Here is a 15,287-nt window from a genome sequence, read left to right as displayed (position 1 = left end):
CCAGAGCTGGGCCAAATGAGTGACCCAGACTTGAAAGCCCACACACCACACCTCGTGAGGGCCACCAGCTTTTATTGACCAGGGTGGAGGGGTTGACCCGGGAGTCTCCAGCTAGGCTTTGCCAGCGGGGTCTCCCAGGGGTCTCAGGTATGTGTTGGGAAGGTACCCGTGGAGGTGCTGGCCATGTGGGTGGCACCGGTAGGGGCAGGGCCTGGGGTCAGAACAAGCCAAGCTGCTTTTTCTCCTGCTGCTGCCTCCACTTGGCCATGCTATAGAATTCTTCCTTGGATTTCCCAAAGATATCTTGGAAGTCAGAGTCGGAGAGATAGAACTGGGGGCCGGGGGAGAGGGTACAGGGGCAGGGTGTCAACTGATCCCAGAATCCTGTTCCGTTGGCCCAGTGGTGCCATCCAAGGGCTCAGGGCTCTCCTCCCCCACCTCTCTCTGCCCATTATCCCATTCGGAAGACACATCTCCCCGGGCAGCGGGCCCATTGCCCACCATCAGTGGGTCATGCCCCGGGCACCTCCAGCTCAGTGTGAGATGCATCAGTGAGTGACAGGGGGCCTCGGGCACCCACCTCCTCGTGGGCTGGGTCCACGCCCTCTGGCAGGTCCTCGGCAGCCTGATGCATTAGCTGTTCGCGGGGCAGGCTCCCACTGATGGTGGGTCTGGGGCTGCTGTGGCAGCTGCCGGTGCTGGTGCCCCCGGCCTTGGGGCCTAGCTGCAGCTCATTCCCTGAGCCCTCCTGGGAGCCCTTGAGGGCCCACAGGGTCAAGGGGCCTGCCCTGCCATTGCTTGGCCCTCTAGAGAGCTGCAGGTTGTTGAGTTCCTGCCGGGAGAGGGGACTCACGCTGGGGATATGGGGGAGAGGCTCCCACGGGGAGGCCACACTGAGCCCACGGCCCTCTTGCCCCCATTGCAAACCCTGCCACCCACCAGGGTCTGGCTCCTTCCTTGCCCATCCTGCCCATCTGGGCCATGCCGACCAAGCGCAGTCCCTGGCGGGAGCCTGGCAGGCCCGATACTCACTGCTGTTATCTCAACTATGGCAGGTTTTGCTCCCAGGCTGCCATCCACCACCTCCTCATAGGACTGGTTGTTCTGGGGGCAAGAATCAGGACAGGGCAGGATGGAGGGCACCACTGGAACCCAGGGGCGGCGGGCTAAGAACAAGACCCGGGCTCTTCTACCCACACTGGAAGTCCCCAGACAAGGCAATGCCTCCTCCCAGTGTGCCCAGGGCAGGCCCCTCTCCCTGGGGTAGGGTGGGGCTGGGAGTTCAGGCCTCACTCACAGTCCACTTGTAAGGGTCCCAGGTGAGGAACCATCCAGTGAAGGTGGGAGGCTCGTGGCCCTCCTTGATCACCACAATGGGCGTGGCGGGGCTCCTCCCTGCGGGATGCGTCTTCAGGTACTCCGGGCCCCAGGCCACCGCCTCCTTCTTCCACTCACTGGCAGCTTCCCCAAGCCACAGGAAGATCTGGGCCACAGAGAGGGCCTGGCCTTGGGCGAGTGGAGGGGCTGCCCAGAGCTGACCACTTCCTTCCCACCCCCATCTATTAAATGGTCTCCCAAGCCCGCACACATCCCAGCCAGCCAGGCACACCCAGCAGGCTGGCCGCCACACCACCCACACACCCATAAATGTGGTAGAGGGTCACAGGCACACATGTATACATTCAATCCACAAATATTTATTGAGTTCCTATTGTGTGCCAGGCACTGTTCTAGGCACTTGGGAATTCAACAATGAGAAAACAAAACAGGCAAAAATCCCTGCCCTTGTAGAGCCTTCATTTTATTGGGGGGACACAGAAAAATAAGTACATAAATTAAGTAAAATAGGTACTACATCAGAGAAAAGTAAGGCAGGGAAAGAAGACAAAGGGTGTGTGTCGGGGGGGTTGGTGAGGATGACTGTAATTTTAAATTAGAATCGGAGAGAGTCTTACTGAGAAGATGACATTTGAGTAGAGATCTGGGGGAGGTGGAGGGAGCAAGTCGAGTGTTCTAGCCAGAAGAAACAACAGTGCAAGGGCCCTAAGCACACCTGGGCAATTTCGGGGAGCAGCAAGGGGGCCACTGTGGCTAGAGCAGAGCAAGTGGAGGTATGGGAGCAGAAATTTGCTCCCACAGAGGTGTGGGAGCAAGTCAGCCCAGAGTCGGGCCGCCAAGTCATGTGGGCTGTAGTAAGGGCTTTGCTTTTGCTCTGAGATGGGAACACACAAGCCTTATGGCCACATTCAGTGTCACAGACACATGATCACAGCTGTAGACATGCAATCCCCCACTGCCGCAGAGCCACTCACTGTCACCCACAGTCACACAGAGCTGCACCTAAACAAGATTGCACTCCATCACACAGCTGTGCTCACTCCTCCTGAAAAACACAGGCAGCCCCCAGACCTGCCTCATAAAGCCTCTCAGACACATAGTGACCCTGCCCGACAGTCACTCAGGCTGTGGCCAGTCTCCTAGTCTCCTGGTTTCCCCAGTTACAGCCGGTGCGGGACCACACGGCCGCTCCACGGAGGCAAGCACCGTCCCACAAAGGAACCACGTACACTCGTGTGGTCATTCAGTCTGCAACCACTCACATGGACACATTAGCCATGGGCACCCAGTCGCCTGGAATCATGCCGCTGTAAGGCACACAGATGCAAATACAGAACTGCTCACAATCTCACAGTGAGTCTCCTACAGCTTCGCGGTGACACAGGGTGGTCCCTGGTCGCGCAGTGCAGTCACTCACAGCATTACCGTGTCACCCACAATCACAGACTCATCCGCAGGCTGACATGGCTGAAAACACACAGTTACACACTCTCGACCCCAGCTGCACAGACACGGTCGCCCCCTCCCTTCACACCCCAGCCAGCCGGGGGCAGGGGCGGGGGGCGCCGGGGCGGGGGGCGCCTCACCTCCTGCCAGGTGTCCAGTAACATGATGTCATACTTGTCCAGGCCCTCTTGGCTAAAGAACACCACTTCTGTGAGGACCAGGCAGCCCATCTGGCTGGAGCACTCAGCCGTGGCTGGAAGCTGGAGACGTCCTCGGGAAGCCTGGCCAGGGTGGGCAGCCAGGCATCGAGGGGCGTAGAGACAGCTGTGCCTCTCAGCAGCCTGGGCTGAGCTAGCCCTCAGCACAGGCCCTCTACCTCCCCCCAACCCCCGGATGGGCAACAGCTTCTCCTGGAGCGGGAGGCCTGCACCCTCCTCTGGGCTCCCCCCAGCCCATAACTCCCTCCGGGGATGCCCAGCTGCTCTCTGGGCCCCAGCATCACCGTCTGTCAGTGGGAAAGCCCATTACGTGACCTGTGTAGCCAGCTGTGACATATGCTGCCCCAGGAATTTCCCCAGGAGTGGGCCCTGGGAAGGGGATGCCTGGCTCAGTGGGGCTGGGTGGGGGGGAATTGTGCTAAGCTGCGGCCCTGCCCTCCCCAGGAAGGAGGGGGGTCCTGGTCCTGGCTGGATGCTCAGGGGACTTGCGGGGAGTCCAGTGCATCAACCGGGCCCCACAGACACTCACAGCAGCCCTGACTCCGCAACCTCCTCCCTTGAAGGCCTCAACCCTGCCTTACCTTCTGATACACACCCTTGTCCTTTTACACAGTTCACACATACGTTTATTCACACGTCACATTAGCCGTGCCCCCCCCCCAAAGATACACACACACACACTCAGCACCATGACCCCTGGGGACTGTGGGCTGGGAATGGGGCTTTGCCCTCTTGCCCTCTGCCATTGGGAAGGTCCAGGGAACTGGGCAATGCAGGGAGCATGTTTGGCCAGAAGAGGGCGCGACTATCCTGCTCTCCCTGGCATCTTCCTGATCCCTATTACCCAGGGCTGGGGAGGGAAGGGTGGGCTGTGCTCCTGGGAACCCTGGAATGGGGAGCCAAGAGACCTCAGTTCTAGTGTGGCCTCTCCAGCTCTCTGTGTGACCCTTAAGTCGTCACCCACACTCTCTGGGTCTCAGTTTCCTCCTCTGTATAAGGAAAACACCCTCTTCCCAGCCCTGTCACCTCTTGTTGCTGGGGTAGGGAGCTCAGCCTCCCAGGGCCTCCCAGAAGTGGGGAGGCCCCTGACCCTCCAGCACCGTTTCCTTGTTCTCCCCAGAGATGGCAGTGACCACCGTCCGCGCCATCTCACGCTGGTCACCGCTGCAGCCCTGGCAGACAAAGAGCTGGGTCAGGCCCTGAAGGGGGAGGGGTCTTGGCCTCCAGCCCCACCTCCCCCACTCACAGGGGACTCTGGGAGACTGGGCTTAAGTCCGTGGAGGCCCAGGCTGACGGCACACATGAGCCAGGGATCTCCCCTTCCCCACTCCCAGTACTGGGACCCTCTCCTGGTCCAGAGAATGGGATGGGGACCCCAGGCCCGGGGACCATTTGTGGTTTATGTTGAAGATCAGAGAAAACTCTGGCAAACTGGACTAGGCCTCCTCTTTTCCCCAAGAGACTCGGGAAGGGTCATGCTCCTTGCTCGAGGCAGGAAGGAGGGGAGGCAGCTTGGGCCTGGCCTGCCTCTGACCAGTAGACTCCCAGATCTACCTGTCACGTTCAACTCCCCACTGTGGCCTTTCCCCTGCCCCACTCCTGGCCTATCTGAGGTTGGACATGGAAGTCTGCCTGAGTAGAGCCATCCCTCGCGTGGCACATGGCCCTGGGCATGAGTCGAGTGGCCAGGGTTAGAGGTACCTTTCCAAACCAGAGGTAGCGGGTGCTAGCTGTGACCAGCAAGAAAATGTCACTGGAGTTGAGAGCTGAGGCACGGGCCGGCACCTCCACAGTCCTGGTGTTGTAGCTGTCTGTGTCTTGCACATGGAAGAGCCTCGTGGCAGGTGCTGGCTGCCCCTTCCCATTGTGCCCCGTGTGCCCCTACAAGAGGGCTGGGCCTCAGGATGAGGCAAGGGCTCCTGGGGAGCTGCCTCCCTGTCCCAGTGACGGACAAACTGCCCTGGGGCCCAGAAGACTCTTGCTTGAAGCCACCACTATCTTCTAGACCCTCTGAATGTGGAGGGTGAGGATCCTATCAGCCTAGAATAGGGAACCAGGCCCTTTCTTAATGGATCCCTCCCCCAATTCCAAGGAGTCAGGTCATGGTTCCCCCAGGCCTTGAGGACAGAGAATAGTGACCCCAGGCAAGGCCCTACTCCCTTCCAATTTAGCTTCTTCACCTGGCTTCTGCTGTGTGGCTGGCTCTGCGGACAAGGCAAAGAGACTCAGGCAGGGGTCACCCTTGGAGCTCCTGCCCAGGTGTCTGACAGCACCGGGACACCAGGGGTAGTAAGCAGGGGGGCCTCCCCCAGCTGAAGTGAAGCCTCGCCCTTATATAAGGGCTATGGGCACATGGAGGAGCCGGTGAGGCTGCAGGAACAGCAGCAAGGTGGGCCCTACCTGGAAGACCACCAGCTGGCCCTGGAGGATGGCGAGGAAGTGAGGGGGCTCGCTACCCATGGTGACGTGTTCCTGCACCAGGGCTCCACGGTATATGAGGTCCAGCTCCTCGGGGTGGCAGTTCAGGATGTTGATCTCACATGTGGTGGCCTGGTGGCCTGGTGGCCCTGCAGGTGGGGGTGGTAAGGGCCTGGGGCAGCTCTTAGATCCCATTCTCAGATCCTCAGCTCTGGGGCTTGAAGACGCACAGCTTCGGGGCTCTTGGGAAAATTCTCTTTTCTCAAGTGTCACTTAAAAAGACAAAGCCTGTTCAAAGGCTGAAAGGAAAATACTTCCTTACACTTAATAGTATGATTTCCTCTTCCTAGTGGGTAGCGAGCATGGGCTCTGGAGCTAGGCTCCAGATCCTAATCAAATCCCAGGTAGGCCCTGTGTGGGCAGTGAGACCCTTCTGAGCTTTGGCTTTTCCCTTCTGTAAAGTGGGCATAACAACACCCATCTTGACAATGGCAGGAAACAATTCCTGGACAGCACTCTCTGGGGAAGATGTCCTCCGGAGCAGAGCTGCCAGAATCCTGCCTTTTGCAGAAGAGGCTGTTTCTGACCACACGCTCTACCAGGAGCAGCCCTTATCTGGCAGCCAGGCTTCCTAGCTCAGGGGCTGCCCCTGCCTGCCGGCCTGCTGGGAGGAATCCCCTCTCTGCCTCTGTGCTTGGAGCCTGAATGGCAAGACCTTTACCCTCCTGTATTCCTGTCCCCCTCTGTCTCTCCCTGTGTACCCCATCTCTCCTGCTTTTCATCCCATCCCCCCCACTCTGTCTCCTCCCTCCTCTGTCTTCCTCAGTCTCTTCTCTCTCTGTCCCCATTCCCTGTCTTGCTTTCTCCCTGCTCCAAGCCCTGCCATGTCTCCTCCTATCTTGGTCCCTTCTCACTAACGGTCTCTGTCCATCCATATTAGGGCAAATATAGGAAGAAACCTTGGAGAAATGGTATTTTCTCTGACCTCCACCTACCTGAAGAACTAGAAACCCAGAAGTCCTGTTCCCAGAATCTTACAGCATCCCCACACCAGCCAAGGGCCAGATGGGGCCATAGTTTTCGCCGCCATTTACAGATAAAAACTGAGGCCCAATGGACTTAAGGGCTCTACTAGGGATCAGATAACATGTCACAATGCAGCCCCTACATCTCCCAGAACACTGGTCTGAGACCAGACAGGTGGCCGACTGTGGGACTGTGTGGGACCGTGACTGATTACGTGTGATTGTGTAGTATGTTGGTGTGGTCGTGTGGGTTGAGTATTGTGTGTGACTGTGATCACGTGTAATGCAGAATTTGTGCAATTACGTTTGCAGCTGATGAACTTGGCTGGTTGGGTGCAATTAGAGTGTGTGTATATGTATTTGTATTGTATGTATGGTTGTGTCATATATTTAACAAAAGGGCACAATTATCTTGAAGTGTTACTGTGCTGTGTGCCAAGTGTTATGTGAACACAGTTGCACAGATTGATTAGGCGTCATGTGTATGAGCCCGCTGTAGGCAGGGTGTGTGTACAGGTACACATGCCCATAGGTGTCGCTGTGCGATGTGCAAGTGCGTGTACTTAGGGCACTTTAGTAACCTGAAGACAAAGCCTACCCCTGTGTGCCTATCTTCCCCCAGCCAAGCCAATGCCCCTTACCTCCACCTTCCCGGAGGCGTCGTCCACCATCCTGAGCTGGGCCGCTAGTTCAGGCTGACTGTGCAGCTTGCCCACATCCAGCCTTACCCGAATCAATTTACCTGAATCAGAGGGGGCATAGGGTGTCACTGGCATTCTCGCCCCAGCCAACCCCGTCCCTCCCATCACTCAAGAGGCCCCCCCCGACCGCGCACCCCCCATCCGGGGGCACTTTCTGGGTACCGCCCCTTGTCGGTCCCACTCCATCCCCCCCAGGCCCGGCCCCGCGCCGGCCGCGCCCGGCTCCCCCCGACTCCCCGAGCCTCGTCCCGCCCGCTCTCCCATCCCACCGAAGTTCTGCGTGCCGCCCCGCGCCGGCCACGTCCCGCCCCCGCAGGCCACGCCACGCCCGCTCCCCCTTCCCTCCGAGGCTCTGGGGGCCGCCCCGCCCCGGCCCCGCCCCGGCCGCGCCCCCCGGTCTCGTCCCGCCCGCTCTCCCATCCCACCGAAGTTCTGCGTGCCGCCCCGCGCCGGCCACGTCCCGCCCCCGCAGGCCACGCCACGCCCACTCTCCCCTCCGAGGTTCTGGGGGCCACCCCACTCCGGCCCCGCTCCGCCTTGGCTACGCCCCGCCCCGGCTCGGCCGCACCCCCCGGCCTCATCCAGCCGGCTCTCCCATCCCACCGAAGTTCTGCGTGCCGCCCCACGCCAGCCCCGCCCCACCCGCAGACCCCGCCCCACCCGCAGACCCCGCCCGGCGCCGGCCACGTCCCGCCCCCGCGAGCCACGCCCGCTCTCCCCTCCGAGGTTCTGGGTGCCACCGTACATCGGCCCCTCCCCGCCTCGGCTCCCCACCCCCGCCTCGGCTACGCCCGGCCCCCCGACCTCGTGCCGCCCGCTCTCCCATCCCATCTAAATTCTGGGTGCCGCCCCGCGCCGGCCCCTCCCCACCCCTCAGACCCCGCCCCGCGCCGACCACGTCCCGCCCCCGCAAGCCACGCCACGCCCGCTCTCCCCTCCGAGGTTCTGGGTGCCGTCCCGTGTCGGCCCCGTGCCGGCCCCGCCCCCCCAGACCCCGCCCCTCCCGCTCAGTCATCCGTCGAGCTTCTAGTTCCTTGGAGGAGCTGTTTGAATGCGGCCGACTCGGCGCCGTCGTTCACCACCTCCACGTTGGTGTAGGTCGGACAGCCTTTGGCCTGGATGAAGGCCTGGGGCGGGGGCTCTGTCAGGCGCGCGGCCCGAGGGCCCAATTCTCTGCCCCACCCGCAGGGACCTGAGGCTCAGCTGAGCCCTGAGCAGCATTAATTAACCGAGCTCATGACCCGCTTAAGAAGCTGGCTCCTTCACTACCAACTTCTCTGAGGTCCCTGAGGACAGGCAAGGTCCCCTTAGTCTGAGCCGCGGGAAGGGCGGGCGTGACAATACCCCAGACCCCAGGCAGAGACCTCCCTGTCTTCCCCCCTCAAAATGGAGGAGGCGCCCAGTACTGTATGCTTCTCAGACCCGCAAGGCAGGCCCACGTTCCCCTTTTACATGTGGTTTCTTGGGTGCTCTCTGGTCACCCGCTCCCCCAACCGCTGTCAGGGCTCCCCGGGGAAGGCTGCATGCCCCTGGTACCCAAGAGGGGCCCCGTGTTCTCCCTCAGACCCCTGGGCAGAATTGTGTCTCCATCCTCAGACGGGGCGCTTTGTCTCCAGGCTTAGACCCCAGGGCAAAGTCATGTCCTCCTCTATCAGACAGGCTCCCAGGACAGGATGAATCCATCTCCTGGCCCAAGGGCAGGACTACCTCCCCTTAAGGCCCTGGCAATGTGGATGTCTCCTAACTTAGATTTCAGGGTACCGCCATTTCTTCCCTCACACCCCAGGGCAGGACTCCGCCCGCCCCTTCAAAGGCAGCTCCCTTTGAAACAGGGCCCAACAGCTTCACCAGAGCCCGGCTGAAGGCAGCCTTTTTCTCTTGGAGGTCAGACATGCGTCCCTGCCACACATAGATCTTGAAACCACCCTGGTCCAGGATGTAGTAATCCTGGGAGCAAGAAGGGGGCTGGTCAGGAGGTGGTCCAGACTGGGCTGGGGTTGTGGGTGGGTGGGGATGGATGAGGTGGCTGGGGCCAGGCCTGCCTCACCTCCTCCTGCAGTAGGTCTTGGGTTAGTGGGCAGGTCGCCAACTCCTGGATCACCAAGTCCTCATCCTTCTCACAAACACTGGGGGAGAGGCAACCAGATGTAGGCAGCTCAGCCCCTCTCTGGCCTGGCTCCACTCCAGCTTCCTCTAGTCCCCCCAAAGACAGATGGCATGGAATCTAGGGCCCTGAGTTGCAGTCTTGACATCACTGCGGCCTTGCTGTGGAGCCTGAGGCAGCTCCCTGGCCCTCCATTGCCTCAGTTGCCCTATCTTTACAATGCGTTTCTCAGAAAGGCAGCCATGCAAGAGTACAGACTGGGCCCAAAGCCCTATATGACTTGCTCCAGAAACCCAGGGGCCTTTCCTGGAGAGCTTTCCAGAGACACTGTGTTATTGCAGTAATGATAGACATGCAGACCCAGGCTATCCCACCCACCCTGCCCACTCCCAAGGTCTGCTCACTGGTAGAGGCGGACACTGGCCTTCTGCAGCTGGCTAATACTCTTGTTGGGCAGGGTGGCATGCAGGTTGCCCACTCTGCAGCCCAGCCCAGCTTCCATGACCTGCATGAGGTCAGTGGCTTCGACCTCGTCATCCACCACACCAATCTGGGCATGACCACCACGCTCCCTGTCCTGGAGGCTGCAGGTCAGGGTCAGGCCCTGTAGGAGAGGACCTGGCAGTCAGGGCTTCCCCAGCATGCCTCCCCCGTACTGTTCACCGCTCAGATAGTCCATCCCAGATCCTTCCTGTCACAGTTCAGCTCCCAGAGGCTGGAGTCAGAGGGGAGGCGTCGTGGTATGCTGGCCTCCAAGGATACCGGTGCAGAGTCTGGGCTCAGCTTGCACACAGTAGGAGCTTCTCAGGTTGTAGCGGAGAACCAGGCCCACTTCTTGGGGTGGCTAGAGGGTGGGCACCTGGAGGATCACCCTTCTCCCTGAACCCTGCATCCCTTACTTCCCAGAGTAGACACTGATCCACGCCTTCTCAGAAATGCTGGCCTCGGGCCCATTCCACTGGATCATCACCTTGCCCAGGTCCAGCAGGAAGATGTCACCCTTATTAAAGCTGTTCCAAGAGAGCTCCACCTGCCAGAGTCAGGAGGGGCAGGGCAGGAAACAGGGTGTCATACCACCAGGACCCAGGGGGAGGGGTACCACGCCTATCTCCACCTACATGAGCACAGTCCACGTGTGTGCACGATGCTGTGGGCAACTGTGTATCTGTGTGACCAGTGTTGTGGTGTGCAAGCATGCATCTGTGTGACCATATGAGACCTTGAAGGTCACTCTGTGGGGGTAGCTGTGTGTATCTTTGGGGAATGCTGCATTTCACAGGGTGGATGTGATTAGGACACTCTGCTCAATGCATGTTGGTAGCTGCAACTTGTATACACATACATGTGTATACAAGTGGGGTGTATGTATCTATCTAGCCACGTGTACCGATACATGCTCATGTGTAGGGGGCACATCCACTGTGAACAAGTGTGTGAGCCCATGAGTGACGATGTAGATGTGCCTGAGTGGAGGGCAGTGTGTTATCAATGGAAAAAGACAGTTATCATCAGAGAGACTTTGGGGAGCAAGAGGAGGGACTCTAAATAATTATGCCAATATGGCAGGCAGAACCTGGGGCTGCATGTTGTCCCTGTGTGCCCAGGGATGTAGGGTCACTGCCTCTGTGAGGACAGTGGGTGAGCCCGTGTGGGATTGTCACAGGGCTGCTATATGCCATATAGAGAGTAACGCGTACAACTCAGGTGTCACCATTCACATCGCAGACATCAAACACCCGGATGTTCATGATACCAAATCCCTGTCAGGGGGCAGCAACGTGTCGTGTTCTAACAAGATTGGTATTTCCCATTACTTTCCTGACAGACGGAGTAAGGGGCACTCTGCAGACTAGAGCGGGCCTGGGGGGGCCGATGGGAGACAGTGTGTGTGCCTCCGGGTGATAGGGACGCTGTGTATGAAGAGTGTGGGGCTGTGCAGCCCCCACCCCACATTGTGCTACTTCCCACTGTGTGGCCTACGGGGACCATCCAGGTGCACCATTTTGTCCTCCTCACCTCCCCAAGTTCTTCCTATGCCATGGGGTGGATGAGAAAACAGGGTGAGGGGAGACGTGGTGGGGTGGGGCTAGGAGCCTGGCTCCACCTCTTCTCTCCTCATCCCAGGTAGGCCATCTGGGAGTGCGGACAGCCCATGGTGCCCCCTGCCCGGCCTCCACCCTCCACACTTCCCGATACTGCAGTCCCCACCGTCCGACCTGAGCCCGGCGGTGGAGCGGCATCCCCGGCAGCCCTCACCTCTGTGGCTGACGCATGCTTCCTCCCTTGGATGCGCAGCAGTCGCTGGATGTTGTATATGTTGGTCTCCACATGCCTGAGGGCAGAGGCCAGGCCTCCTTTTCTATAGCTGAGGAGGGAATGGGCTCTCCTGGAAGACCACACATTGCTGTGTGCAGGCGTGAGCGCAGACGTGCGCACCCATGTGGGGAGACGCATGAGTCTGTGTACGAGTTGGGGCATATGGGGATCTGTCCGAGCAAGTGCAGACGTGAGTGCATGGAAGCTGGGCAACAGCATACACGTGTGCACACAAACACGTATATAGGTAGGTGTGCCCACCTACTTGGTGGCCCATCCTATAGCAGTGGTGTGTTTTCTATGTGTGTGTGTATAAATACGCTCCTGTCTATCCTATATGCATGTGTGAGGTTTAACTGTATGAAACAGCAATGATCAAATATTGGCGTTTTCCTATGGTTTAACCTAATACATTGCAATTGTTAATTTAATCTATAGTTGAAGCAATTTACAGCCAAAGACATATTTCTACTGGGCACAGTAACATAAAGGCAAACTCAAAACAACATTGGTATCTACCCAAGAGAAGTGAAAAACACGTCTGCACAAAAGCTTGTAGATAAGATGGATGTTAACTAAACTTAGGGTGGTGATCTGGTCACAATACTTGTAAGTCACACCATCATGTTGTACCCCTCAAACCATACAGTGATGTATGTCAATTATCTCAATAAAACTAGAAAACAAAAAACCCCACCCCAAAACATGTATACAAATGTTCATAACAGCATTATCCAGAACAGCCTCAAAGTGAAAGCAATTCAGATATCCCGTGATAAATACATAAATAAAACATGTTCTATCCCCACATCATGTGCTGTATAGTTCCATTTATAAAAATGTCCAGAATAGGCAAATCTATACAGACCGAGGAAAGAAAATGTTGGGGGAAATGGGGAGCATTGTGAAGGGTATGGGGCTTCTTTTTGGGGTGACGGAGGTGTTCTAAAACTGTGGTCATGGTTGCACAAGTCTGTGGCTAGACTAGAGATCACTGAATTTATACTCTAAATGGGCCAGTTGTATGGTATGAGATTTGTTAACTCAGGAGAGATGTCTCCCCCTACCCCAATACCCTCACGAGAAGAGAGTCACCCAGGCCTCCCAGCCCCCACGCCGGGCAGACTTCCACATGCTCACGTGGAGGACAATGTAGCAGTGTTCCTCGAAGAAGTTCCCATAAGCCCTCGCGGGGACTGGCACCATCCTTAGGTTCTGGGAGAGGAGGTGCCTCTGACAACTCAGCAGGACCACCTGCCCACCCAAGACCTTCTGGGGTGGGGAGGAGGGAGGGAGGGAGCTCTGAGTTGGTGGGGGGAGGGAGAAGCCTAGTCCCAGAGATTGATACTCTTTGTCACCAACCCTGCTGTCTGGTTGTACCCCTCACCTCAATGATCCATATGTGGAGGTCCCTGTGGCTGGCTCTCAGTGGCTGGGAGGCCCTTGCCAATGTCCATCCTAGGCCAGGTGGGAATGAGGGAGGAAACAACAAACAAGAGCCAGAGTTCTCAGGCCCCGGCCACCTGCGCTCTGGGCTTCAAGCAAGAACTCTCCCCAGCTGCAGCTCTCCAAAGCACTGTCATCATAGAATATGCCTAAAATATGCCTTTCCCTAGGAGGGCTCTATACATACACAGATGCTAGCAAACCAGGCCAGGTACTGCAGATGTTGGCACAGAGGCTTTGCAAACAGGGACCTGGTTTGTTGTCTGTGGTTGTGTTCTTTTTTTTTTTTTTAAAGATTTTATTTATTTATTTGAGAGAGAGAGAGAGAATGAGAGAGAGCACAAGAGGGAAGAAGGTCAGAGGGAGAAGCAGACTTCCCGCTGAGCAGGGAGCCCGATGCGGGACTCCAGGATCATGACCTGAGCCGAAGGCAGTTGCTTAACCAACTGAGCCACCCAGGCGCCCTGTGGTTGTGTTCTTGAAACAGGGCCCGGCTCTGTGGGCAGGGATGGGTTTTGAACATAGGGAGTTAGAAACAGGCTATGCAGACAAAGATCTGCAGCCAGGGACGGCCACTGGAGACAGTGACAGGTTTTGCACAGGCAAAGGTTCTGCTAGTAAAAGAACAGATTTGGCAGCCAGGGAAAGGCTCTGCAAACAGGCTCTTGAAGTGAGACAGAGACACTTACCGCAGAGGAAGCAGGGTGTGCTGATAGGGATAGAGACAGGTACTATAAACAGAGCTCTGCAAATAAGAACAGTGTCTTTAGGCAGAAAGAGGTGTCCCAGACAAGGACACAGACAAACTCCGGAGACAGCTTCTGCCGTAAAAGCAAATCTAATACACAGGGAAATAGGGACAGACCATTTAAAAAGACAGGTTCTGGGGGTGCTGGGTGGCTCAGTCGGTTAAGCGTCTGCCTTCGGCTCAGGTCATGATCTCAGGATCAGGGATCAAGCCCCACGTCCAGCTCCCCCGCTCAGCAGGGAGGCTGCTTGTCCCTCTTCCCCCTGCTCCCCCTCTCTCTTTCTCTCAAATAAATAACATCTTAAAAAAAAAAAAAAAAAAAAGACAAGTTCTGAAAAAAAGACCCTGAAAGGAGCCTCTAGACACAGGCTCGGAGAGAAACAGACAAGAGGAAGTTTCTGCAAACTCAGGACAGACTCTGCACACAAGCATGGTCTCTGAAGACTGTGATAGAGTCCGGAGCAAGCAACAGGCTTAGCTAACCTGAGAGGGCTGGGTGAATCAAGCATAGGCACTCTTAAATTCTTGAAACAGAGCTGAACTCTTATTACAAACCTGTGGCCCTGTGAACAGCCACAGGCTCTGCAAACAGTGACTTCGTTCCCTCAGCTCCTGCAGTGCCCTGTGGTTTTGAGTGTGCATAGGAGAGCAGCATGGAATGTAAGGTATCCGAGGTATCGAGGTATCGGGGAGGGAAGGGGCTCTCGATCTTGTTACATCGCAGATGACTCTCAGCTCCCCCAGGCTTCCCCGTAACACACCTTCGGAAACCTCTGTGGGAGTTTTGGTCCTTCCTTCGTCCGTGGAAGTTCTTTCTCCATCTAACCTAAGTCCCAACTGCTGCAACTTTTGCTTCTTGCTGCTGCTTTACCCGATAGACCCAGAAGTCACTTCTCTCTGAACTTCTCTTTCCTAGTGACCCGAGCATGGTGTGAGCTCCTCTCCCCTCCCCACTCCTCTCCAGTGGTAGGAACCACCGGGGCTTGCTGACCCTGCCTGAGCAGGGCAGAGTAGGGGGGAGGAGGAGAGTTAGAGAGTTAGAGAATCAGAGGCATACTGTGACTCGTGCACCTTTGTCCAGGGCCCCCGAGGGCCTGGCTCAGGCCCTGGGGAGCTCATAGGTCACCGTGGGAAATTCCCCACTCTCTCAAAGAGGGCCCAGGTGGCTTCTGGAAGCAGGGAGGAGGGAGCTGCCCAGAGCAGGGCGGGCAGAGGGGTGGTCCTGCCCAGGTTAGAGCCACCAGCTAAGGCTCTGGAGAGCACGGATGCTGGAGGTCCGGTGTCCAGCCCTAGAGCAGAGGGCTCCCAAGGCCAGCGGCTTGTCCTCATGTTTGCCGCCAGCTCCCAGCCGGGCCACCGCCAGCAGGGACTCAGTGACAGCCGCTGAATGAATGAAACCTGCTGCCTGCTGAGTGAGGGTAGATGGACAGCGGGGCCACCGTGCGCTCTCACTGCGCCCAGAACTGCGGTTACAGGCTCTGCCTGTCGCTGTGACAGTGACGTGGGGGACAGGCAGACACGAGATCG

At 57.6% G+C, this 15,287-nt stretch overlaps 1 protein-coding gene across 1 annotated transcript; it reads right to left on the bottom strand.

Annotated features, from left to right (window-relative positions):
• Positions 1–64: 64 nt before the first annotated feature.
• On the bottom strand, positions 65–12,772 carry VILL (villin like). The gene is given in 20 exon segments (XM_035727530.1): positions 65–331; positions 581–832; positions 1,033–1,104; positions 1,298–1,483; positions 2,925–3,031; positions 3,034–3,065; positions 4,029–4,174; positions 4,704–4,883; positions 5,403–5,692; positions 6,416–6,523; positions 7,080–7,187; positions 7,572–7,756; positions 8,191–8,273; positions 8,995–9,093; positions 9,194–9,272; positions 9,655–9,854; positions 10,122–10,125; positions 10,174–10,280; positions 11,507–11,636; positions 12,648–12,772. Coding segments are annotated over 20 exon segments (2,607 nt in total). The 3' UTR covers positions 65–217.
• Between the last annotated feature and the right edge of the window lie 2,515 nt (positions 12,773–15,287).

This window comes from Zalophus californianus, chromosome 1 (assembly GCF_009762305.2).
Source record: "Zalophus californianus isolate mZalCal1 chromosome 1, mZalCal1.pri.v2, whole genome shotgun sequence".
NCBI lineage: Eukaryota > Metazoa > Chordata > Mammalia > Carnivora > Otariidae > Zalophus > Zalophus californianus.
This window is presented reverse-complemented; position numbering and strand designations above follow the sequence as displayed.